Below are 23,681 nucleotides of genomic sequence, written 5' to 3' on the forward strand. Positions count from 1 at the left end.
TGGCTGCGCTTCTGGCCGAACCCGGAAGTACGTTTGGACTCGGAGAGCCTGGACTACAATTCCCAGAAGGCTCGGCGGCGCGGGCGGTGACTGGGCGGGGTTCCAGCTCCTCAGGGAAGGTGGACACCCGGACGCGGCAACCCAGGAAGAGTTAGGGTTGGGGTCCCGGCTGGGGGCTGAGAGTGTGCGTGTCCGAGTTTTTGCTGGGCGCCGAGACGAGGAGCCAGATCGGAGGCCGAGGCCAAGACACCGATGCGTGGGGAGTGGCTGGCTTGGGAAAGGCCGGCCCTGGGCTCGGCTTGACGTCCAGGAGTGACAGTGAAAACGGGATCCGGAGGGAAACGGCGGGCACCCCCTCCTGGGCGCCTGCTGCCTTTGTCAGGCGCTTTGCGCTCACCATCTCCTTTGGTCCTCGTGGGCAAAGATAGTTGCTACAAACCCGTTATACAGTCCAGGGAGCTCCTGTCAAGCCCTTCAAGAGTCTGAAATGTTTTTGTAGTCGATAATAGTAAAATAGTAAGAATCCTTTTTTTTTTAATTGAGGTTTTTTTTCCCCCTACCTATAAGGACTTAAGGATCTGTTCCCCACCTCTCCTCTTTTCTTTTCGCCTTCATCTCCTGAGCATTTTCCTGGCTCAGTTCCAGTCACGCTGGCCTTTACACTTTCTCCAACAACTCCAGCAGGCTCCCACTTCAGGACCTTAGCCTGTGCTGTTCATGCTGCCTGGCAGGCTCTTCCTCTTGAGGATTCCCCCACCGTCTGGTCGTTAGGCGAATGTTATCTCTTGAGGCATTTCCCCCACCAACCATTGTAAACTTGCAAACTCACTCTTCACTCCCCACGTACTCCCTCCTCCCCCCACCGTTATTTTTTTCACTAACGTAGAATATATTTTAGATGTTTTGTTGTTGTTTTTGGTTTTGTTTTTGGTCTATTGTCTATCTGCCTTCACCACGAGACCGTGAGCTCCGTAAGGGAAAGGATTTATATCTATTTTGATCACTGCTGTATCCCCAGCACCTAAGGTATCTGGCACATAATAGCTGCTCAACAAATACTTTGTTTTGAATAAAGGTTCCTGGCCCCCCGTTAAACACTTTTAACATCTTATCATCGCGTTAACCGGCACAATCACCCTATGAGGAAATTGTGATGGTTATTTCCACCCCATCAGGGAGGAGGCTAAAAACTGGAGCCCGGCTATATGAAAACAGGGTGTTTTTAAGCTTTTTCTTTTAATGCTGTCAAAGAACTCCTGTAGTTTTCCTCACGTGAATCTGACTTTTAACAAGAAAAAATTATTGCTGTTTGAAATGTAATCTCTACCCCAAAGTTCCTTATAATTGGTTATTGTGGTTGATTTTTTTAAAACAATATTTATTTTGTATCTGGTTAACCTACTGAAATGTTATGAATTCTTACAGTATTCCATTTGATTCTCCTGGCTTCTTTAGTGAGACAGTCATCTACAGATAATACTTTCATCTCTTCCTTAACAGTATTTTAAACCAGATATTCCCTTTTACAGAAGATGAAACTGAAGTCCAATAATATTAAGTACATTACCTTTGATTGTATTGTAAGGGCAGAGCTGGTATTTGAGTTCAGGAAGTCTGACTCTGGAGTCCATGCTCTTAACTTTTACATTATTTTGCCCCTTGCCTACACATCAATATCTTTCCTCTACACAAGCAATGCTACGTTTGCAAACAAGACAAAGGTTCACATTTATTCATAACAGAAGCAAAAAAAGTCTTACAAATAAATTTAGTAAGGTGTATAGAGACATTAGAAGAAACCTTCAGAACCCTACTGAGAGAGATAAAAGATGTACAAATGCCACATTACAATGGTTGTGTTGTAAAGGTGTCAAATTTTGCAGAATCTACAGATTCAGTACAAATAGGACAAAATCACAATGGGGTGCTTTGAGTGTTAGCTCATCTTCCTTCTTTTCTGTTCACTTGTTTGTGTGTGTGTGTTTACTTCAAGATATTCAGACATTAAAGCATTAGTAATATATAGCTTAAAACTGACTTTGTCTTTTGTTTGGTCTTTTTTTTTTTTTCTTTCAAAATGAACAAATGGTAATGTTTACTTCCAGGAGCACCCAAATCCCTGACCTAACCTGAATATTATAGGGACTTTGGAACAGCCACTACTGTGGAACGGGAACTCCTTCTACAAAGATGCCCAACTAACACAGAGATTTCTCTCTCAGTTGTTTGGGAATTGGCTGAGACCCAAGTTTCTTACTGAGGTTCTACTGGCAAGGAGTTGGGTGAGGACTCAACATCTACTGAAGAGCAAGGAGGTTGTAAATTCATTTGCTTTAAAGATAAAGATAAGGGAGAGGGGGAGTGTGACCTGTCCTTAGGATATTCGGGAGGAAAGCTGGGAAGAAGTCCTCGGCAGGAAAAAAAAAAAAAGGACAGTCCTTTTCCTTTGCTTGATCCTCTACCTCAAACTAAAATGTTGGAGGGACCAGTGCTTAGTTTGTCAGCCCCTACTCTTCTCTGTATTATCTAGTCTCTTTGGGATCTGTAGGGGGAAGGGTTAACTCAGCAGGCCTGAGTTACTCAAACCCTGCACATTCCCCCAAAAAGGCCTATTTCAAAGGACTAGTTCTTGGTCAGCTTCAGGGAACTGAGCTTTTATAATGTTCTATCTGGTAGAAGTGTATTTGCGTGCCTGTACCAGTTTGTCCAGATAGTTATACAATGTGATCTATAGTGAACACATCTGCTTTCCTTCTGGGGGTCGGGAGCTTCAGTGACTGACCCCCTGTAAAATCCGTGGACATTTAAATTCAGGGTGAGCCTTCCTGGTTGGCAACACTTCACATGTGTTGTCACATATTGTGGGAATCCCCATGTGACTCCCCAGAGAAAGGACCCTTGGAAGCTTATGCATGGTTTCCTCCAGACTCCACTTCATTTGCACCTTTTCCCTTTGCTGATTTTACCCTCTGTCCTTTTGCTGTAATAAGCCATAACAACGAGTATGACAACTTCTAGGTCCTCTGAATTCTTTTAGCAAATCATTGAGCCTGAGGGTGGTCCTGGGGACCCCCGACACAAGATCTCATCTAGCCCCATAACTTCAAATCCCAGTGACAAGCCCTGCTCTATCTAGACTTTTATGAACATTTACCTGCTTGATTCTCCAACCGATGCTTGACATGTCAGATCAAATTCTTGATTTCCCCTCTCTATCCCAAATTCGCTCCTCCCCCATTGTTGCTTCAGAAAGTGGTCTGCCAGCCATCCAGTTGCTCTGGCCAGAAACCTGGGGGTCATCCTTGACTCCTCTTTACCTTTAGCAAATCTCATTCTCACATCTCCATCCTTGAGTCCCTCAGGATTCTAAGCATCTCACGTCTATGCCTCCCCAGGTGCCTCATTCCCATGCTTCATTCTATGTTTTTTCTTGTCATCTCTTAATAGCTCCTTGTTCCTTATCCTCTACCACGATTTGAAAAGGCACTGCTTGTCTGACCCGTGCATACATCCCATGCTCTACTCTGGCTGACTCAGATTCACGCTTCTCCCTTGGTTGCTGTGTCCATCAATAGTCTTTGCCCATGTTTGGGACGCAGCGAATACTATGGCATCCCCTGCTTCTGGGTATCAGAACTTGGCCCTCTAATTCTAGGCTGCTTTTGCCTTGTTTCTATTGCTTTTAAAGAAACATGAGCCAAAAGCTTAAGATTTGGTGGGAGTTAGGGTCCAGAGCCTAAAAAACACATTGAAACAGAATGTCACAAGGTTTACAAAGAGAATGGCTGGAATATAATATGTACGCAATAAATGTCGTTGAATGTATGATTAAGCATGGCTTCTCTAGGATTTCTGGAGAAAAGATCTCTGCTTCTGTTAGATGAAGGGGTTGATTTGGCAGTACATGTTGTGTTCTGGATTCACAAGCACCTATTACACAAAGAGAAAAGGTAAGTTCCATTTCTAGGTGGGCTTTCCTGGGCTACTTGCTGTAGGAACCCAAACTTTCTGGCATTCTCCTTCCTCATCCTTGAAAATTCTGAAGGTCTTCCTCCTTTCTCATTGTATGTCAGTCATGCTGGCACCTCTCCATTCCTGGAATGGCGCACACTTCCCCACTGTGGAGGACAGACTCTAAGGTGACCCCCATTATACTCACCTTCTGGTCTTCATGACCTTATGTAATCTTCCCCTTGAAGGCAAGACCTATGACTTGCATCTACCCATTGGAATACGGCAAAGGTGACAGGATGTACATGCTTACATGTATGTGATTCTGTCCTATAAGAGCATGACATCTGTCATGGCTTCGAAGAAGCAAGATGCAGTGTTGTGAGCTGCCTATGCAGAGGGCTACTTGGTAAAGTGCAGCCTCCAGCTGACAGCCAGTAAGAAACTGAGGCCCTCTTCATGACAGCTTGCAAGGAACTGAATGCTTCCAATAACCATACGAGCTTGGACGTGGATCCTTCCCCAGTCAAGCCTCAGATGAGACCTGAGATTGGCCAACACCTTCATTTCAGCCTTGCAGAAGACCCATCTAAGCAGTGCCTAGACTCCTGACCCAGGAAACTGTGAAATCATAAATGTGTGTTATTTTAAGCCACTAAGTCTGTGGTAATCTGTTATACAGCAACAGATAACAAAGACATTCACTTCAGGGCCTTTTCACTTGATGCCCCTCAACTCGGAATGTTCTACTCCAGACGCTTTGCATTGTTTGCTCCTTCTCATCCCTTCAGAATGTAGCAGACACTGAGGGGGCTGACCTGACACTCTTCCCCATATCTTCTCCCTTGCCTGCTTCTATTGAAGAGACTGGGAAGGATAACATCTCATTTTCTCAGCTTTCCTTGCAAGAAGAAATACCATGTGACAGCATTCTGACCCAAGGAGATACAAGAGGAAGTGCATTGGGTAAGATTTCCAGGAAGAGCTTTTGTTCTACTGATAAAAGGAAACAAACGCAACTCCTTTCCCAGAACCTGATGAAGAGAGGGACCTAGAAGGCTATATTTGTACCAGTTCACAGCTAATTGGAGAGCTGACAAATGTCAGCACAATCCATACAATGGCTGGAGTAAGTGTGCTTCTCCTCTGAAAAATCTGAACCTAGAAAACTTTAAATAGTAATAGAGGATGTTGTCATACATAATCTGAAATTATAGAGGAGTAGTGACCAGGAAGCTTGTGTAGGAATTAAATCTGGACCAAAGAGAATGGAACAAATTCATTGATCAGCAAAAATGAGCAACCATAAGAGAGAGAAACTTCCTGATTCCAGTCCCCATGAGGCCCACAAGTAATTTCTGACATTGAGTTATCTGAGATTCCCCACTGTTCTCTCAATTAATCCACACTTTAATTAATCTGAACTGCTTTCAAGGGGGTTGTCTTTCTTTTTTTAAAAAATTAATTAATTAATTTATTTATGGCTGTGTTGGGTCTTCGTTTCTGTGCGAGGGCTTTCTCTAGTTGCGGCGAGTGGGGGCCACTCCTCATCGCGCAGCGCGGGCCTCTCACTATCACGGCCTCTCTTGTTGTGGACCACACGCTCCAGACGCGCAGGCTCAGTAATTGTGGCTCATGGGGCTAGTTGCTCCGCAGCATGTGGGATCTTCCCAGACCAGGGCTCGAACCCGTGTCCCCTGCATCGGCAGGCAGATTCTCAACCACTGCGCCAATAGGGAAGCCCTTTCTTATTAAAAAAAAAAACCCTAAGGGGCTTCCCTGGTGGCGCAGTGGTTGAGAGTCCACCTGCTGCTGCCGGGGACACAGGTTCGTGCCCCGGTCCGGGAAGATCTCACATGCCGCACAGCGGCTGGGCCCATGAGCCATTGCCACTGAGCCTGTGCGTCCGGAGCCTGTGCTCCGCAACGGGAGAGGCCACAGCAGTGAGAGGCCCGCGTACTGCAAAAAAAAAAAAAAAAAAGAACCTTAAGATATATAGACATTCACATCTTTTGAGAATGGTTCATCTGACAGGTAATAGAGCAGAATGGAATGTGATACAATGGAGTGAGATGGATTAAAGAGGAATGAACAAGAAATAGAAGGGTGGGGGGGTGGATTGGGAGTTTGGGATTAGCAGATGCAAACTATTATATATATGTATAACTGAATCACTTTGCTGTACACCAGAAACTAACACAACATTGTACATCAACTATACTTCAGTAAGATAATTTTTTCTAAAAAGTAGAAATAGAAGGGAAGAGAGTGCAATGAAAGGAAATAGAAAACAATGAAGCAGAATTGAATGGAAAGGGAAGGGATGAGGACGGGGAAATGAAGAGATAGAAAAGAAAATGAAGTGAATGGAAAAGAAATATACAGAATGAGAAGAAATGGAACATGGTGGGATGAAACAAAAGCCAATCAAATGGAAATGCAAAATGGAAACAAGTAGGGTACTGACTAGAAAGGAGTGGAATAGTAGGAAATAGAATGAATGGAGTGGATTAAATATGTGGCTGGAAAGAACAGGAACGAAATGGGACGGGAAGGAAAAGAATGGAAATGAAATATAATGATGGTATGGAAATGGAAAGTGACAGGAATAAAATAGACAGTAATGGAATGTGGAAGAAATGAATGGGGTGGGATTAAAAGGAAAAATAGAAATGAATAAAATGTAATAGGGAGGAGTGGGAAAGAATGGAAAGGAATGAAAGAAGAAAGAGATGAACAGAACACAATGAGATAAAGCAGAGTGGAGTGGGATGGAATGCAAAGGAATGGCATTGAATGGGGTGGGTGGGAAGTGATGACAAGGATTGGAATGGGAAGAAATAAGAGGAATAAAAGAAATGAAAAGGAAATAAGAGGAATTTTATGGAAAGACATGGAGTGGGGAGGAGTGGAGTGGAATGGAATGGAAAAATAAAACTAACTGGAATGGAGAGGAAATAGCTGGAATTGAGAAGGAAATGAAGTTAAATGGATAGAAAGGAAATGGATGGAGTGAAAATAAATGTAATGGAAATGTGGGATGGAGTAAAATGGAGTGGATTGGAAGGGAATGGAAAGAAATGAACCAGAAAGTGATAGAATGGAAATGGGTGGAATGGGATTGAAAAGATTTTTGAGAGGAAATCTCTTGATAGTTTATCCTACAGATTCTTTAGCAAGGAGGAAAAAGCAGATTAGTGGCAGCTCTCCATCTGTCCAAAGACTCAGTGTGACATAAAAGTACCTCATATTTTGACTCTGTTTTCTTTTGGTAGAGTTGGGACCAAGGGATGCAACGCAAGCTTGGGCGATGGCTTCCTGGAGCCACGAGAATAGTTCCCATGGATTGTGGAAGGTGATTCCTTCTTGAAGTGAACAAAGAGATCAGTTAGGGACCACAGGTACAGTTTGCCTTAGAATCACAGCAACTGAAAAGTGCCAACTTTCACCCTTCAGAGATCCAGAGACAAAGAGATTTGACCCGGTTCTTACAAAGGATCAGAAGCAGAAATAGGTTTAGGACCCAGGACCCTACCCCTGGCCCCGAACTCTTCCTTCTCACCTGGCTACCTCTGCAATCTCTACTCCAAAACTTCCTTTGCACCCCATCACTTGTTAGGCCAGTGCCACTTCATTTGCAATCCAATTCCAAGCACTGGAAGTGGAAGCAGCACAGTATAGGAGCCAGAGTCCTAGAATCTGACCCAGCTCCCTGTGAGGCTTTGAGCCACTTTTGCCTCGTTCCTGGCCCTGCAATGCTCAGTGAAGGGTCTAGACAAGATGACTTCTCAGACTTGTCAAATATAACATTCTCAGATTGTATTCCCTTGCAGCTTCTTTAATAAAATCAAGCTGGGCCAACCTACCTCATAGAACTGCTCTGGAGGGTCTAGTGGCAGCACCTGGGGGAAAAGAAAGTAGTGAAGAGGTCATGGGGCTTGGGATAAAGGCCACCCCTGGAAGTTCTTGGAAATAGCTTAGGCCTCAGAGGCAGTTACATCCCTTCTGATTCCCAGAGGGGGTCCAGGTTAGGCATTGTCATGTTGAAGAGAAAGAAGACAAGGAGAAGAGATGAAAAAGCCATGGAAGGTCTTGAGATCCCCAGAGAAAGCAGAGGAGATGCAGAGAGACCCAAGCTGCCACTGGGCATCCTCAAGGGCATATGCCTGAACCCCACCCAACCCCAAGAGGTAGGACTGTAACAGCCCTACTGGGCTGGGAAAGGGCCCGACAGTCGGGGGAACAGAAAGGGTCCCTCTGGAGCATTACCCACCTTTTTGACTTGGATCTGGCCTTGAGTGTCGGGTACATTGGCATACATAGGCATGCACCAGTCTAGAGAAAGTGAATGCCAGCCCAAGGCTGGAGTTAGGAAGAGATAGGAGGGAAGGGGCAATTTGCCCAGGTCACTTCTATCCCCAGGGTGTGGCAGAAACCTTCCTTCCTTTCTCCCCAGGACTCCCCATCACATCTCCAGTGATCTTAACCCAGGAATGTCCTGGAAATCCAGTTCTGGGTTAGATAAGGCTGTCTGATGACACAGATGAGGACAGAAGTCTAAGACTTAGCCCCAGTTGTACCAGGGTCCTCTTTAGCCTGGGTTTATCATATATCCTCCCTGGCCTTGGTTTTCTGCTCTGTAAAACTGAGCTGAAGTGGAGAGTCTCCAGGGGATGTCCACTTCATGAGCCCATCATACCAGAATCGTAGGCCAGACATGACAAAGATGTTTCGTTTTGCCTTTGGTCAATTCCCATCCATCAGTAGCAGGTGACAGAGGCACTGTGTTGACATGGACTTTGAGACTGGTTTTGAGTTTAGCAGGGAGGAGTGTTGTGGATTCTCTCTGTTTATAGCGCTCAATTAACAAAGTTTTCTGAGAGTGTGGAAGAAAATAATGGCAGCACGTTGCCGTATTTGCGTTATGGCTGTTGGAACCAATCTCATCCATTTTCCAGATGGGGACCCGGAGACTCTAAGAGTACAGGGCTTGCCCGTGATGTCAGAGTGACTTGGGGGTAAGCTGGGGGCAGAGGTCTGGGCTCTCTGCACCAGCCTCTTCTCCAGACCTCACTGCTGCCCTGGGCATCAGCTATGGAGTCACTTACTGCGACCGGGCTCTGCAAGGTGACCCTCTTCAGAGGTGGGTGTCGTGACCTCATAGATGCATTCCTCTGTTGTTCTCCTTGAGGGCCTGAAAACCCAAGACCCTCGTTCTTCTGTGCCTCTAGTCCTTGCCCATCTGCACAGGCTCCGCCTATATCCCAGGTACATTTTGGTCCATGTGCCAAACCCTCTCAATTCCCCACGTGCCATGGATGCTGCTCAGCACCGAGGTGAGGAACACTTCTGCCAGTCAGGTCCCCTGTGGGCCACACCCCCTATCCCATTCCCAGGTTTACCCTTTGGCAATTCTGATGTAGAGGAAACAGCCCAGCCCTGCGGCCAGAGCAATGACAGCCGGGATCCCGATGATAATGCCAGCGATGGCCCCTTCAGAGAGGGATGACCCGGGACCTGGGCAAGGAGAGAGAATCAGGACCTGGGCATGACACACCCTCATCCCTGTCCCCAGCCCCATTCCCAAGTTTGTGGCTTTATCTCCACTTGATAATTTGATGAGCACTTGTTTTTCAGCCATTGGGAAGCTGAAATTTGTGGTAGTAATAGAATCATTTCTGGAGTCAAACAGCCTAAGTTCACATCTCAGCTGGGTGACCTTGGCCATGCCATGCTACTTAACCACTCCGTGTGTCCGCTGGCCCTTCTGTAAAGAGAGATAATATGAAGCCTATTCTATATGGATGCTGAAAAGATGAAACATATATGTATTCATGTTCAATATATGCAACGTTCAGTATGTTCGATGTAGGTGAAGTATTTAGACCTACAGGGATCAGTCAGTGTTGGTGTGAAGATGTTACTAATTAGGATGATGGATCAAATATGGCCTTCAGGGCTTCCCTGGTGGCGCAGTGGTTGAGAGTCCGCCTGCCGATACAGGGGACACGGGTTTGTGCCCCGGTCCGGGAAGATCCCACGTGCTGTGGAGCGGCTGGGCCCGTGAGCCATGGCCGCTGAGCCTGCACGTCCGGAGCCTGTGCTCCGCAACGGGAGAGGCCACAGCAGTGAGAGGCCCACGTACGGCAAAAAAAAAAAAAAAAAAAAAAAAAAAATATGGCCTTCAGAGAGAGAAAGGGGCTTTGGCAACCAGAGACCTGGCTTTCCCCCGAGTGAGTCACCTTTGACTCTCTGGGGCCCTGTGGACACAGACAAAAGTAACTACTCTTCCTGAGTCTCATTTCCTCATCTGCAAAGTGGGGGAAATGGTACCTACTGCATAAGGATGTTGCAGAGATGAAATGAGACCATGAATGCTCATGCCTGGCACTCAGTGACTGATTAATAAATGGCAGTTGTTATCATGAACACTGGCCTACTGTTTACCCATCCCACTTTTGCCCAGAGCCTTTCTCTTTTTTTTTTTTTTTTTTTTTGCGGTATGCAGGCCTCTCACTGTCGCGTCCCCTCCCGCCACGGAGCACGTGCTCCGGACACGCAGGCCCAGCAGCCATGGCCCACGGGCCCAGCCGCTCTGCTCTGCAGCATGCGGGACCCTCCCGGACCAGGGCGCGAACCCGCGTCCCCTGCATCGGCAGGCGGACTCTCAACCACTGCGCCACCAGGGAAGCCCCAGAGCCTTTCTCAAAGGGGTGAAGTCCAGCCACAGGAATTAAGAAGGCAGCCACGCAAGGGTCAGAGGTATGAGGAAAAGATTCTGCTTTGGAGGGGCAGGAGGGGGCTTCCTAGATGCCTTAGGAGTTCTTTGTTTTATTCTCTGAGTATCCATTTCTTTAAATGTTAAACAAGCATAGTAATCTGTAACCCTACAGGCTTTTGAGAAGATTAAATGGGATCCCATGTAAAAGTACCAGCACAGTGCCCGACACTTAGGAGGTGCTTTATAAAAGGCAATGATGGTGATGATGATGATGATGATGATGATGATAGAAGCTGCCATCTACCAAGCTCTAAGCTCCAAGAGCCCTTCATACATGATCTAATTCAAACCCTACAACATCCCTGTGAGCATCAAACAAACTCACTGCTTCCTCCTTTGAGCCTCTGTTTCTCACCCATCACATGGTCTTAACAAGACCAGAGCGTTGTTCTGAAGACTGAACGAGGTGATTTGGAAAGCTGTATGGGGCGCTCTACTTTGCAGACAACTAAGAGCACTGCTCCTGTGGGAATCCCCTGGCGGTCCAGGGGTTAGGACTCCTCGCTTCCACTGCAGGGGCCCGGGTTCGATCCCTGGTTGGGGAACTAAGATCCTGAGGCCAAACAATAACACTGCTCTTGAGATGGCCAGCCGGTTTTTTAAACCCTAGTGATGGGGCTTTAGTCTTGAAGTCTCAGTCTCTCCTGAACAGTGGAAATACCAACAGGCCTGCTTCATAGCTGACTGGCAAAGAGTACCCAAGAAATGTTTGCTGATAATATATATGGAAAGGCTTGCTTCAGGGTGTGACACTGGCTCAATAAAGAACAGTTTTAGTTAGCAAACACAATATGCCAGGCACTGCCATAAGAACTTTACAAATGTTAATTAATCTTCAACAACGCTTTGATGTAAACACAACTAATATGTTTGTGTTACAGACAAGGAATCAGAGGCCCAGAGAGGTTAAGTAGCATGCCCAAGGTCACACAGCATTGGGATGTGAACAGCGACTGGCAAACAGCAACACTGTGTTGTCCTCTCAAGAACTCAAGGCAGAAATACAGGCGCTCTCTGCCAGTCACACCCAGGTTGTTATTAATATAATTCCTGACCCCACCTATCAGCTCACTCCTTCTCTCATTGGTGATCTCCCTGACTCACTGTACTTCTAAACAATTCTGAAAGGTAGGCATCATAAACCCCATTTACAGATAGGAAAACTGAGGCTCAGAGCAGCCTGGAGAGTTTGCCAGGGCACACAGGTAGAAAGTAGAGGTTCTAGAGCCTGAGTGTTAGCAGTTAGGATTCAACGGCTGTGGATTAGGAACCTGCCTTTGCAGGACAGTCATTGCCACACCCCAGCCCACGGTAAGGGAAGATCAGATTGCTGAGGCCAGCATCAGGAGAAGTCACTTGGACCCAAGGAGAAGGTGTACCTGAAAGACTCACCTATCACTCTGACCAGGACTGAGGCAGAGTGGGCCAGGTGGGTGAGAGAGTTAAAAGCTGTGCAGCTGTAAATCCCTTGGTGTTCCCACGTCAGGGCCTCGATGACCAGCTGCTCCCCCGTACAGACACTCGTGGAGGGTTCAAGGGTCCAGTGAAACTCAGCATCCGGCTGGGATTCAGCCCAACACTGCAGGGTCAGGCTGGAGTTGAGCTCCGCCTTGATGGTGCTGACCACCTTGGACGCCGACCCCCTGGTGATGTCCACCCGATCAGGGCCATCTGTGTGCAGATCCCAATGTTATGCACCCACCCTCCACTGGCGGGATGTCCTATTTCATCCCATTCAATTCCACATTGGAAGTTCCGCCTTTTTTTTTTTCTTCTCAATTCTAACTAAGGGAATTCCAGGCTGTAGCCTGGAAAACAAGGGCTCTTCAACTGCTGTTGAAAGGAATCTCAGCAAGAGAAGAAGGAGAAAAAGCTCCCCTTTCCTCCTTAGCGGCCGAGCAAACAGACTGTATTCCACAACATGGAGGGGGGAAAAATTCAAAACAAAACAAAATTAAAATCAAAAACAAAAACTCTGCCATTGCAAAAGTGAATTCTAACAAAGGAGCCTTATAAGACATTCAGGCTTCAGAAATTGTTGCTGTGTCCTGTGAATGTAGCCCCTAACTTCCAAAATGTTTACAATTCTGATGAAATCTCTTAATAACAAACAGCGCGGTGACAATATCTAAATTTACATCTCCATGTATTCACAAAGGTAGAGATGCTTGTGGATTTTCTTTGTTAAGCCAGAAGGGGACCAATGGTACTTGGCTCTCCTCCCACTGACATGAAGGAAACAAAGGAAATGGCTGTTGGATTTCTCATGCAAACCAAGAGTTTGAGTCTCGTCTTATTGAAATTAATGTGAACTACTGGAAAGAAGGAGGCAAAGAGGTTCTAGTTGGGACATTCCAGGAGATGAGGAAAATCTTGCCCTTGTCCCTAAGTATCCTTTGAATCTGTTCATTTCTCTCCATCCTAACCCCATGGCCATCAGGATCCCTCATTTGCCCCCATCCTGGTCTCCCCATCCTGGTCTCAAATCCTGCACACAGCAGCTAGAGGTGTCTTCCTAAGTACAAGCTTGACACTATCCTTCCCCTGCTCAGAACCTTCCACAGCTCCCTAGGGTCCTTGGGACAAAGCCCATGGCTGATGAACTCATTCACAAGGTCCCTGTAGACCCCTCCAGCCCCACCACTCACTTCTCCACACCTCCCACTTTCAATCCTGGAATAAGATCCTACTTGGATAGGGAGGGTGGGAGGGAGGGAGACGCAAGAGGGAAGAGATATGGGGATATATGTGTAGCTGATCCACTTTGTTATAAAGCAGAAACTAACTCACCATTGTAAAGCAATTATACTCCAAGAAAGATGTTTAAAAAAAAAAAAAAGATCCTACTTGGATATTCCATTGCATCAGAGTCATCGCATACTCTCTTCCTTCTCTGGAATGCTCTTCTCCTGAGTCTGCTCTACCTAGCTAACTTACGTGTCCTTCGGGTCTTGCGGTAGACACCACCTCTCATGGTGAGCCTTCCCACATATCCCCCAGACTGGGTGGGGGCTCCCTTTGGGTTCCCCAAATCTCTGGTCCCATGGCAGGACCTATCACACTGTATTTTCTTTGCCTGATGATTGATCTCCCAATCCTGAGTAGGCTGTGAGCTCTGAAAGTCACAGCTCTCATCAAGTGCCTTACTTGTTGCTCAGCATACAGAGAGCACAAAGTAGACATTTTTGGTTTCATGACCAGAGTCGGAAAGAAAGAGGAGAGAGCAAGAAAGGAAGGGAGGGGACTTCCCTGGTGGTCCCGTGGTAAAGAACCCGCCTTGCAATGCCAGTTCCATCCCTGATGGGGGAACTAGGATCCCACATGCCGCGGGGCAGCTGGGCCCACGCGCCACAACTACCAAGCTCACGTGCCTCAACTAGAGAGCCCACATGCTGCAACTACAGAGCCCACGCGCCCTGGAGCCTGCGCGCCAGCACGACAACTAGAGAGAGAAAACCCGCACAACACACCTATAGAGAGGCCCACGAGCTGCAAGGAAAGATCCCACATGCTGCAACTAAGACCCAACACGGCCCCCCACCCCGCCAAAAAAAAAAGAAAGGGAAAGCAATGTATTTAAGCCATGTCTCTCTATGCCCCTGCTGTTTAATGTGCACATGTAAAGTGGACCCCTACTTTCTCTCCCTGCAGAGACCTCTTCTCCCCCCGTCTTCTCGAGCTCAGTCCACGGCTTCTTCATCCTTGGAGTCGCTCAGGCCAAAAAACCTCTGGAGTCATTCCTGACTCCTCCCTTCCTCTCTTGCTTCAGGTCAATGAGCAGCAGATCCTGTGAGTTTGATATTTAAAATATATTCACGGCGGACCACTTTTCATCACCCACAGTTGCCACTGGCTCAGCCCCATCATCTCTTGATGGATGACTGTGGCCACCACGAGAAGGTGCCTCACAGACCTCCCATGGTAAGAGTGTGATTGGCCAAGAGCCCAGCTGCTGTAGCCCCAGATTCACTCCCAGGCCTTTCCTGGGATGCATCCTGCCAGTACCTGAGTGTGTCGGGGAAACTAAGGCAGACCACTTCCTGGGAGACATGGGCTCCCCGAGAGTCTTGACGATGTTCCTTAGACTACATGGCAGTCCACACACTCCCATCCAACCCTCTCTCCCTTTCTTCCTCACTCGGAGTCAGGCTTAGATCTCAGTCTGATGGCCCTCCCAGCCTTTTTAGGTTCCCTCCCTACAGGAGCATTCCCTTAATAAAATCCTTACACGTATCATCTCATTCTGAGATCTGTCTCCATGGACCCAGACAAACACAACTGTTTCTACTCTATCACCTGGTCCCTCTCCCCTGCTTCCAGCCCCTAGACAAGGGCCAGAGAGACCCTGTGCAAACCCAAGTCTAATTCTATCTCTCCTCTGCTCAGAGCCTTCTGTGGCCCCTAGTGTCCTCACCATGGCCCACAGGACCCTGTGTGGTCTACCCCACTCTCCCAGCTTCTTCTGTTCCCGTAATTGACCTCTCTGGTCACCTGGGCCTCCTTGAATTCCTCTGACGTGCCAAGCACAGTCCCATCTCACGTGCTGTTCCCTCCCCTGGAACTCACTTCCCTTGTCTAGCTGCACGGCTCACTCCCGGCCTTCTCCTCCAGAAACACCCCCTCCTCTGGGAAGCCTCCCCTGACCACCCCAGCTAGGACTGCAACACCTCCCCAGTGCCCCAGCCTTGCCTGTCTTTCGTGCCGCCTCTAGTGCCATCTGACACACCAGGAATCTCCCTTGCTTAGCTGTTTATGGTCTGTCTCCCCCACTAGAACGTAAGGTCCATGAGGGTTGTCTTGTCCAGTGCCCAGACATGCCTGGCACAGAGCAGGTATTCAGTAATTATGGAGTGAGTGGCTGGAAGGAAGAACTTAAGCAGGGGAGGGAGAAGGGAGGAGGAGAAGGCCCAGGCTCGGGGCGACTCACAGCTGATGTTCAACCTGAGGGGGTCACTCCGCACCCGGCTGCTCCAGTTCCAGACCTCACACTCATAGGGCCCTGTGTCATTGCGCTGAAGGCCATGGATGACCAGGGTCCTGTTGTCAGCTGACAGCACCAGGTGCTTGCTGGGCAGAAGGAGCTGGCCCCACAGGAACCACTGGACTGCAGCTCCCTTAGGGGTGGCCTGGCAGGTCAGGGCCACCAGGCTGGCGTTCTCTACGAGAGTCTGGTTCGGGAGCATGATGCAAGGCTTGGTCAGCCTTTCTGGAAACACATAGAGAGACAGGATGGGGTCCAGGATCCCTTTGTCAGTCTCCCACCCATATGGGGCCCGCAGAGTTTTCCAGGGATGTGTGCGTATGTTGTGGGTGGTGTGTGTGTGTGTATGTGTTTTGCATATGACTGTATCGTGTGGGTGGTATATCTCAGTCTTTTGTGTATGAGTGTGTGTTGTGTGACAATTATGTGAATGTGTTATGGGTTTTGTGTGTATGGAGAGTGTGTGGTATGTGGATGTGTTTTGTGTGTGCGTGTGTGCTTTGTGTCTATTTATACGTGTGTGTTGTGTGTATATGTTTTGTGACTGTGAGGTATGGTGGTGTATATATAGGTACTTTGTGTGCAAGTGAGTGTGTATTGTGCGTGTATATATTTTCTGTGTATATGTTATGTGTCTGTGGTAGTGTATGTGGTATGAGTGTATATTGTACTGTGTGCATATATGCTTTGTGTATCCCTGAATTGTGTGTGTAGTACAGTTATGCATCGTGTGTGTGTTCTGTGTCATTGTGCGTGTGTTGACGGTGTTGAATGCATGGTATGCGGGGTGTTTTCTGTGTTGTACATGAGGACGTTGAGTGTCTATGATGTGTGTGTGTGCGTCTATTGTGTGCATATTATATTTTGTGTGTATGTGTTTTATGGGAGAATGTTGTGTGTCTGTGGTAGTGTTTGCTCCATATGTGAGATATGCGTCTGTGTTTTGTGAGTATTGTGTATGTGCTGTGCATATGTGTGAGTGCATGGTGTGTACATGTTGTGGGTTTGTGTGTATGGTATGTGTATGTGTTGTGTGTCTGTGATGTGTCATGGACTGTGTGTTTCATGTATTGTGTGTATCTGTTGGGTCCGTGTTACATGTATCTTGTGTGAGTGTGTGTTTTCTGTGCTTTTGTATGTTGTGTGTGTGTTGTGAGTTGTATGTGTGAGTGTGCTATGCATGTGTGATTGGTTTTTTTTTTTTGGCCGCACTGTGCAGCATGCGGGACCTTAGTTCCCTGACCAGGGATCGAACCTGTGCCCCCTGCAGTAGAAGCGTGGAGTATTAACCATGGGACCAACAGGGAAGTCCCCTGCACGTGTGATGGTTATTTGTGTGTGTGTCCCTATGTGTGTACGGGGTCTGTGAGTGTTGTGTTAGTGTTTGTATGTATAGAGAATCGCCTCCCCCACTTCCAGAGAATCAAGTGACAGACGCCCCACAGAGAGCCTATGAGGCCTTGTAGAGGATGTGTCAAGCCAGGACCCAGGTCCTTGCCTGTGGCCAGGGCCACGATCTGCCACCAGCCACATGGGAAATCCCCACTCCACTGGGTCCTCCTCAAACTCTAGGATATTGGTGTAGCTCTGATTCTCAGAGAAACAAAGGAGAGAAATATAGGGAAAAGAGACTCACCAAGGACGTGGAATTCAAGAGTAGCCTGGGTGGCACTGTTGGACACCAAGCAGCTGTATGTGCCCTCGTGTTCTCTGGACACGGCATAGATGGTAAATGTGCTTGCGGTGAGAAACGAGCTCGTGATGGGCTTCGAGTCATTGGGGAAAAACCATAAATAGTCAGCGGGTGGGAGAGACTGAGTTTCTACCGAGAAGGTCACGTTGCTGCCCTCTATCACCTCAACTGCCTCCCCGTTGGGTACAGCGGACTCCACCTTGATTTTGACGGGGTCGGGACCATCTGGGAGGACAAGAAGAACTGTGGCAGTAATAACAGCATCAGTGCCAGCTCTCCTGGGGGGACCCGGACAGTCAATAAATATTAATTCTTCTCTTCTCCCCACTCAAGCTCTGGAAACGTTACAAAGGAGATGCAAGAGTCTGACAGTGATGACATGTCAGCTTCAGCCCTGGATAGAGCGGGATTGGAAGAAATGTCTAAAGCATGTCAGCAAATGCTCCTTTCTCACCACCTAGGCAGTATTTTGGATCAAACATCCGAAAGTTAAGGAGCTCAGTTTTAGGTATGTCAAGTTGGACATTCCCAGGAGAATCCAAGTAGAGACATCAAACAGTTATACATCTGGAATTAAAGCATGGACAAGTCCGCATTCAGATGGTATTTAAAGCTGCGGGACTGGGGACGCCCCTGCTGGCACAGTGGTTGGGAATCCGCCTGCCAATGCGGGAGACACGGGTTCCAGCCCTGGTCCGGGAAGATCCCATATGCTAAGGAGCCGCTAAGCCCGTGCGTCACAACTACTGAGCCCGCACGCTGCAACTGCTAAAGGTTGCACGCCTAGAGCCCGTGCTCTGCAACAGGAGAAGCCACCGCAGTGAGAAGCCCGCGCACCGCAACAAAGAGTAGCCCCCGCTCACCGCAACTAGAGAAAGCCCGCGCGCAGCAACGAAGACCCAACGTAGCCATAAATTATTTAAATAAACAAATAAACAATAAAGCTGCGAGACTGAATGAGATCACCAAGGAAGTAGGTGCTGGGGAGGGGCTGGGAGAATGGAAAGGGACTCACAGATCACAACCAGGAGGGTGGGGTCGCTGCTTATGACCTGGAGGACACCCCAAACTTCACACTGGTAAGTCCCGGTGTCTTCCCGCTGGACAGGGAAGATGGTGAGGGTCTTGCCATCTGTGGACAGCTGCATGCGCTCATGGAACACCAGGGGCTGATTGTTGGAGAACCAGTAAATGGTAATGTTGACATCTTTGGTGTCACAGTAGAAGGTCACATTTCCCCTGTGCTCTATGGCTGTGCCCTGGCTGACTGAAACGGTGGGCTTGGCCAGTGATTCTACAGAGGAAGAAACAGAGAGAGGGAGACAAGAGGCGGAGACACAGATAAAGGAAGACCAAGCAAGATATAGTCACAGAGGGACCCAGAGAAACAAGGGTGGATTGGAATTGCATGCAGACACCCTGGAGCTCCATGACTGGGCTCAAATGCTGGATCCACTTCTCATTCTAGGTGTGATCTTGGGCCACTCACTTCCCCTCTCCAAGGCCCATTAAATGGGATGGTACAAATAAAATGGAGGGTCTGGGATATGACAGTGGGTCATGCAAAGAAATCAAGCTTGTAACATGGATGACAGCCAGGTCCCCCTACCCACTTCTTAGCCAACTTTCCCCACCCACAGCCATGATAGCCACAGCCCACATCTTTACCACGCCCCCCCCCACCCCCAGCTTCGACACAAATGATCGGACCAGTTGCTGCTGAGTGAGTGAGCCAATCAGGTTTGTCATGTTGGGATTTTGGGCATGGAACCCTGATGGGCGCTTGAGGTGTGGAGACAGAGATCAGAATGACAGCCTTGTTTTCTGTGCCCTGAATCTACCATGAGTCTAGGGTGACCAAGGGGTCCCAAATATAGACGGAACAACATCCTTCTCACTTTGGGTGACTTCAAGCAGGTTGGCATCAGGGGTGAGCTGGGCTGCAGCTGGCAGGCTCCACACGGTCAAAAGTGAGGCTGGAGGGGAAAGAGGAGGCATTCAGGGAGGAAGAGGTGTGCTGGGGGTGCCCAGTTATGGTCTTCCTAAGTGGAGGGAGGTCTGAGGTCATGGATGGGGCCCTCCACCCCTAGAGGCTTGACTTCTACCCATTACTTATTGGTCGTGTGACTTGAGGCATGTTTTTATCTTCCCTGAGCCTCAATTTCCCCAGCTGTAAAATAGGAATATCATCTGCCTCCTAGGATTGTTGTGGGTGGGAATGAACACGGTCAAGCTTTAACTGGGTCTCCTGGGGGTTACTGTGCCCTCCCCAATGATGCCCACTCTGTGGGAGATGCATGGTCAGCCTCCCCCTTCCACAGGGAGGTAAACAAATGCTCAGATTGGTGAAGTCACTTTCCAAGACCAGATAGTAAGTGTCAAAAGCTAACTGGAACCTGGCCTGCCAGCCCTTAAAGACTGCGCTCTCAACACCGTGCAGTTCCTCTGGTCCAGGGATGGGCACAGAGCCAACCCCTGATAAAGGGGAACTTCTCTTATTATCTTCGATGGGAGAAACTAACCTTTCGTACTTCCTCATACTTGCTCTCAGGCAGAGATTTCCCTTGCACAGGGGAAGAAAGGGGAACAAGGTAGTAGGAGCTTCCAGTTTTCCATGTGGCCATTTTGCACAGTTTTGTGGACACTTAAAAGACGGTGGGCATAGATGGGGAGCCTCAACTCCAGCAGCCATGCCCGTGTGCAGCTGACCTTGACATTCCCCCCTTGCCCTAACCATCAGCCCAATTAAGAGAGGCTGGCAGCTATGCCCTTCTCTACCCCTCAAATGACCCCAGTGTAGCCCAAGCACTGCCCCATCCCCTGCTCAGTCAAGGTTAAGGGCATGGGCTCTTAGTATATTTGGGAGCAAATATGGACTCTGCTGCTTACTTTCTCTGTTATCATGGGCAAGGGGCTTTCTCTTTGTGAGCCTCAGTTTCTTCAACTGCAAAATGGGGAGAATAGTAGAACTTAGTTTATCAGGTTATTGTGAGGTCTGATATCAGATATGACAGTTCATAGTAAGTGTCAGTCACTATTAGTACTACTGTTTGTTTGTTTGTTTGTTGGCTGCACTGTACGGCATGCAGGATCTTAGTTTCCCAACCAGGGATCAAACCCATGGCCCCTGCAGTGGAAGTGCAGAGTCTTAACCACTGGACCGCCAGGGAAGTCCCATAGTATTATACTATTGTTATTATCACTATTATTATCATTATTATTTCCTGTGCTTGTATTTCTCTATCTTCAGTGCTATTAGAGGTAAAGCCCATAGGCTCAGAGCCTGACTCCCTGGGTTTTGAATCCCACCTTTGCTGTTTATTTGGGCAAGTGATGTCCTCTGTCTGAGTCTCAGTTTCCCCATTTGTAAAACAAGGGTAATAATAGTTCCCGCCTCATAACTGTCATAGGATAAATGAAAGAATGTGAGTGAAAGCATCAACAGTGGGCCTCATCATACCCATCTGAAAGGGGAAACTTCTCTCTCTGCAAGTCCTCCACCTGGACCCTTTCCCCCGCCCCCTCCCCAGAGGGCCCTGCCTTCTGTCTCTCCAGGAGGAGGCAAATTTCAAAGAAAAACCCACAGATGATGGGGCTGATAAATGTCAGACCCCCGTCCCCAGGAGGACTGCAAAGCCCCTGCAGCCTGCCGGGCTCAGCCAGGAAGCTCCGACTGGAGGGAAGAGCTGGTCTCAGGGCCACACAGCAAAGCCAGGCTGAGCCCTCACCTCTGCATGCCACACATTGCAAGATCACGTCTTTGCCTCCAAGATGCTTTTATAAAAGTTGAAGGATAGTTGATTTACAATGTTGTGTTACTGTCTGGTGTACAGCAAAGTGATTCATACACACACACACACACACACACATATATACATGTTTATGTATAGTATATATATATATACCCACGCATATACATATATATGTATAATATACACACGCATATACATATATATGTATAATATATATATACACACACATATACATACATATGTGTAATATATATATTCTTTTTCAGATTCTTTTCCATTATAGGTTATTACAAGATATTGAATACAGTTCCCTGTGCTATATAGTAGGACCTTGTTGTTTTTGTCTGTTTTTTTTTTTTTTTTTTTTTTTGTTGTTTGTTTGTTTTGCAGTATGCGGGCCTCTCACTGCTGTGGTCTCTCCTGTTGCGGAGCACAGGCTCCGGACGCGCAGGCTCAGCGGCCATGGCTCACGGGCCCAGCCGCTCCGCGGCATGTGGGATCTTCCCGAATCGGGGCACGAACCCATATCCCCTGCATCGGCAGGCGGACTCAACCACTGTGCCACCACGGAAGCCCGTTGTTTTTGTCTTTTATACATAGTAGTGTGCATCTGTTAATCCCAAGCTCCTAATTTATCTCTCTCCCCCTGCTTTCCCCTTTGGTAACCATAAATTTGTTTTCTACATCTGTGAATCTGTTTCTGTTTTTTAATTAAAATATTCTAGTTTCTCCCTTTTGCCTTAGATACCCTTTAAGCATAAATTTCACATCCATCCCCCGTCCTGATGCGTGCCCTGGCCTCTCAGGGCTGGCACATCCTCTCTCTGCCTGTCTCACTCCTATCTCTCTGTTATGCTCCGTTTCTGGGTCTCTGTCTGTCTCTCCTGCCTTGACTATTCCTGAATCTATTTCTCTCTGTGCGTCTTTGAAGAGTTTTCTTGCTCTTTATCCTTTGTCTCCCTCTCTCCTCTCTGCCTCTCCCTGTTTTTCCCTCTGGTGCAGTTTCTAGTGTTATTTTCACTCTATTTCTGTCTCTCTGATTCTATCTGGTTCTGTGGTTCCGATTCCATCCCTCTGTACATATGTCATTGTCTTTGCCTCTGTCTCCCTTTGTCAATCTCTTCTGTATTTGTGTTTATTTCTGTCTCTGTCTCTATTTCTGTGTCTCTCTCTGTGTCTCTTTCATGCACATGTACACACACACACACCCGCCCCACCCCCCGCGCCCCTCATGAAGGGAGCAGGGTACTCACCTGAGAACAGAATTCCTGCCCAGCGGTGGCCCCATAGGTCAGCGGACCCCATGGGCTCACTTCAGGGCACCAAGCTGACTGTCCCCCCGGCTTGTGCACACAGGTGCCGTCCTCACTCCAGCTGCGGCCCCTCCAGCTCCCCTCTCTTCCCCTCTGCCCTGCTGCAAACTCACAGGCACTTGGATGACAGTGGCTCCCCGGACAGACTTTGGCTCCACCTCCACCCTCCACCCAAGGGCTCACTTTCCTCCTCCCAGCACAGAGAGAACAGAAGCCCCGGGAAGCCTGGGGTTTCCCCCAAGGTGGGGAAGGAAAAAAGAAAGCCCCGCCCTCTGGCCCTGGATCCCCTTGAGAATTATGCCCCTTGCCACCCCCAGCCCCGCTCCTCACTGTTTTTTCCAGGATGAGGGAGCAGCCAGGGGGAGGTGGTGTCAGGGTGGGACAATTCAAGAATGTTTAAGGGACCAGGAACTAAGATTATCATTGTCAACAGCTCTAACAATCAAATCAATAATGGTGGCTCCTGGCTGTCAAGAGCTTAACAAAACAAGTGCCAAGCTCACTATGAGCGCCTAGAAATATTAAATGAGCTGAAGTGATGCTTGTGAAGTGGAATCCTGGTCATAAACAAAGGCTCTGGAGTCAGAAGGGCAGGATGGCACAGAGCAAGCTGGGCGGGGAGAGCCCCAAGGGGTGCCTGACTCAGCCTGTGGGGAGGGGGCAGGGAAGGCTTCCTGGAGGAGGAGACATCTGAGCTGAGACCTGGAGGACATAAAAAAGGCTCAGTATATGACAGTTAATTCTTCTTTTTTAGAAAAAAAAAATCCCTTTGGGCAAGACAAGCTGTTGGGAGCATGAAAAAACCCAAGATTGAACGTAATCAACCAGGTCAGGGAACTACCTTTAATCCATTTTTTTTTACCTTTGTTCGTTCATTCATTCATTCATATAACAGATATTCCCCGAACTCTTCCTCTGGGCTGATTCCTGTGCCTAGTAGTGTCGGGACACGGCAGTGACCAAGAAATCCCCAGCCCTGCCCGCACAAACTCAAGGTCCAGCAGGGGAGACAGACCTGTCCCCAGTCAGTGATGACTCAGAGTGGGCAGGGCTGGGGTGGGGGAACCCAGAGTGGGTGCCTGCCCCAGCCTGAGGATCAGAGATGGCTTTCCGGAGGAGGGGGCATCAGAGCTGAGACCTGGAGGATGCAGGGGTGAGCCAGGGGGTATCTCTGGTAGGCAGAGGGAGTGGCATATGAGAAGGTGCTGAG

At 48.1% G+C, this 23,681-nt stretch overlaps 1 protein-coding gene across 1 annotated transcript; it reads right to left on the reverse strand.

Annotated features, from left to right (window-relative positions):
* Window positions 1-151: 151 nt before the first annotated feature.
* On the reverse strand, window positions 152-22,463 carry CEACAM20 (CEA cell adhesion molecule 20; the record flags this gene model as incomplete). Its single annotated transcript, XM_082606689.1, has 8 exons — window positions 152-431; window positions 9,354-9,468; window positions 12,125-12,403; window positions 15,660-15,938; window positions 17,350-17,631; window positions 18,422-18,700; window positions 19,305-19,382; window positions 22,412-22,463. 8 exons carry the CDS (start codon window positions 22,461-22,463, stop codon window positions 152-154), a joined length of 1,644 nt encoding a protein of 547 aa, XP_082462815.1.
* Window positions 22,464-23,681: the final 1,218 nt, after the last annotated feature.

Source organism: Mesoplodon mirus (assembly GCF_964341445.2).
Source record: "Mesoplodon mirus genome assembly, chromosome: 19".
Taxonomy (NCBI): Eukaryota; Metazoa; Chordata; class Mammalia; order Artiodactyla; family Ziphiidae; genus Mesoplodon; species Mesoplodon mirus.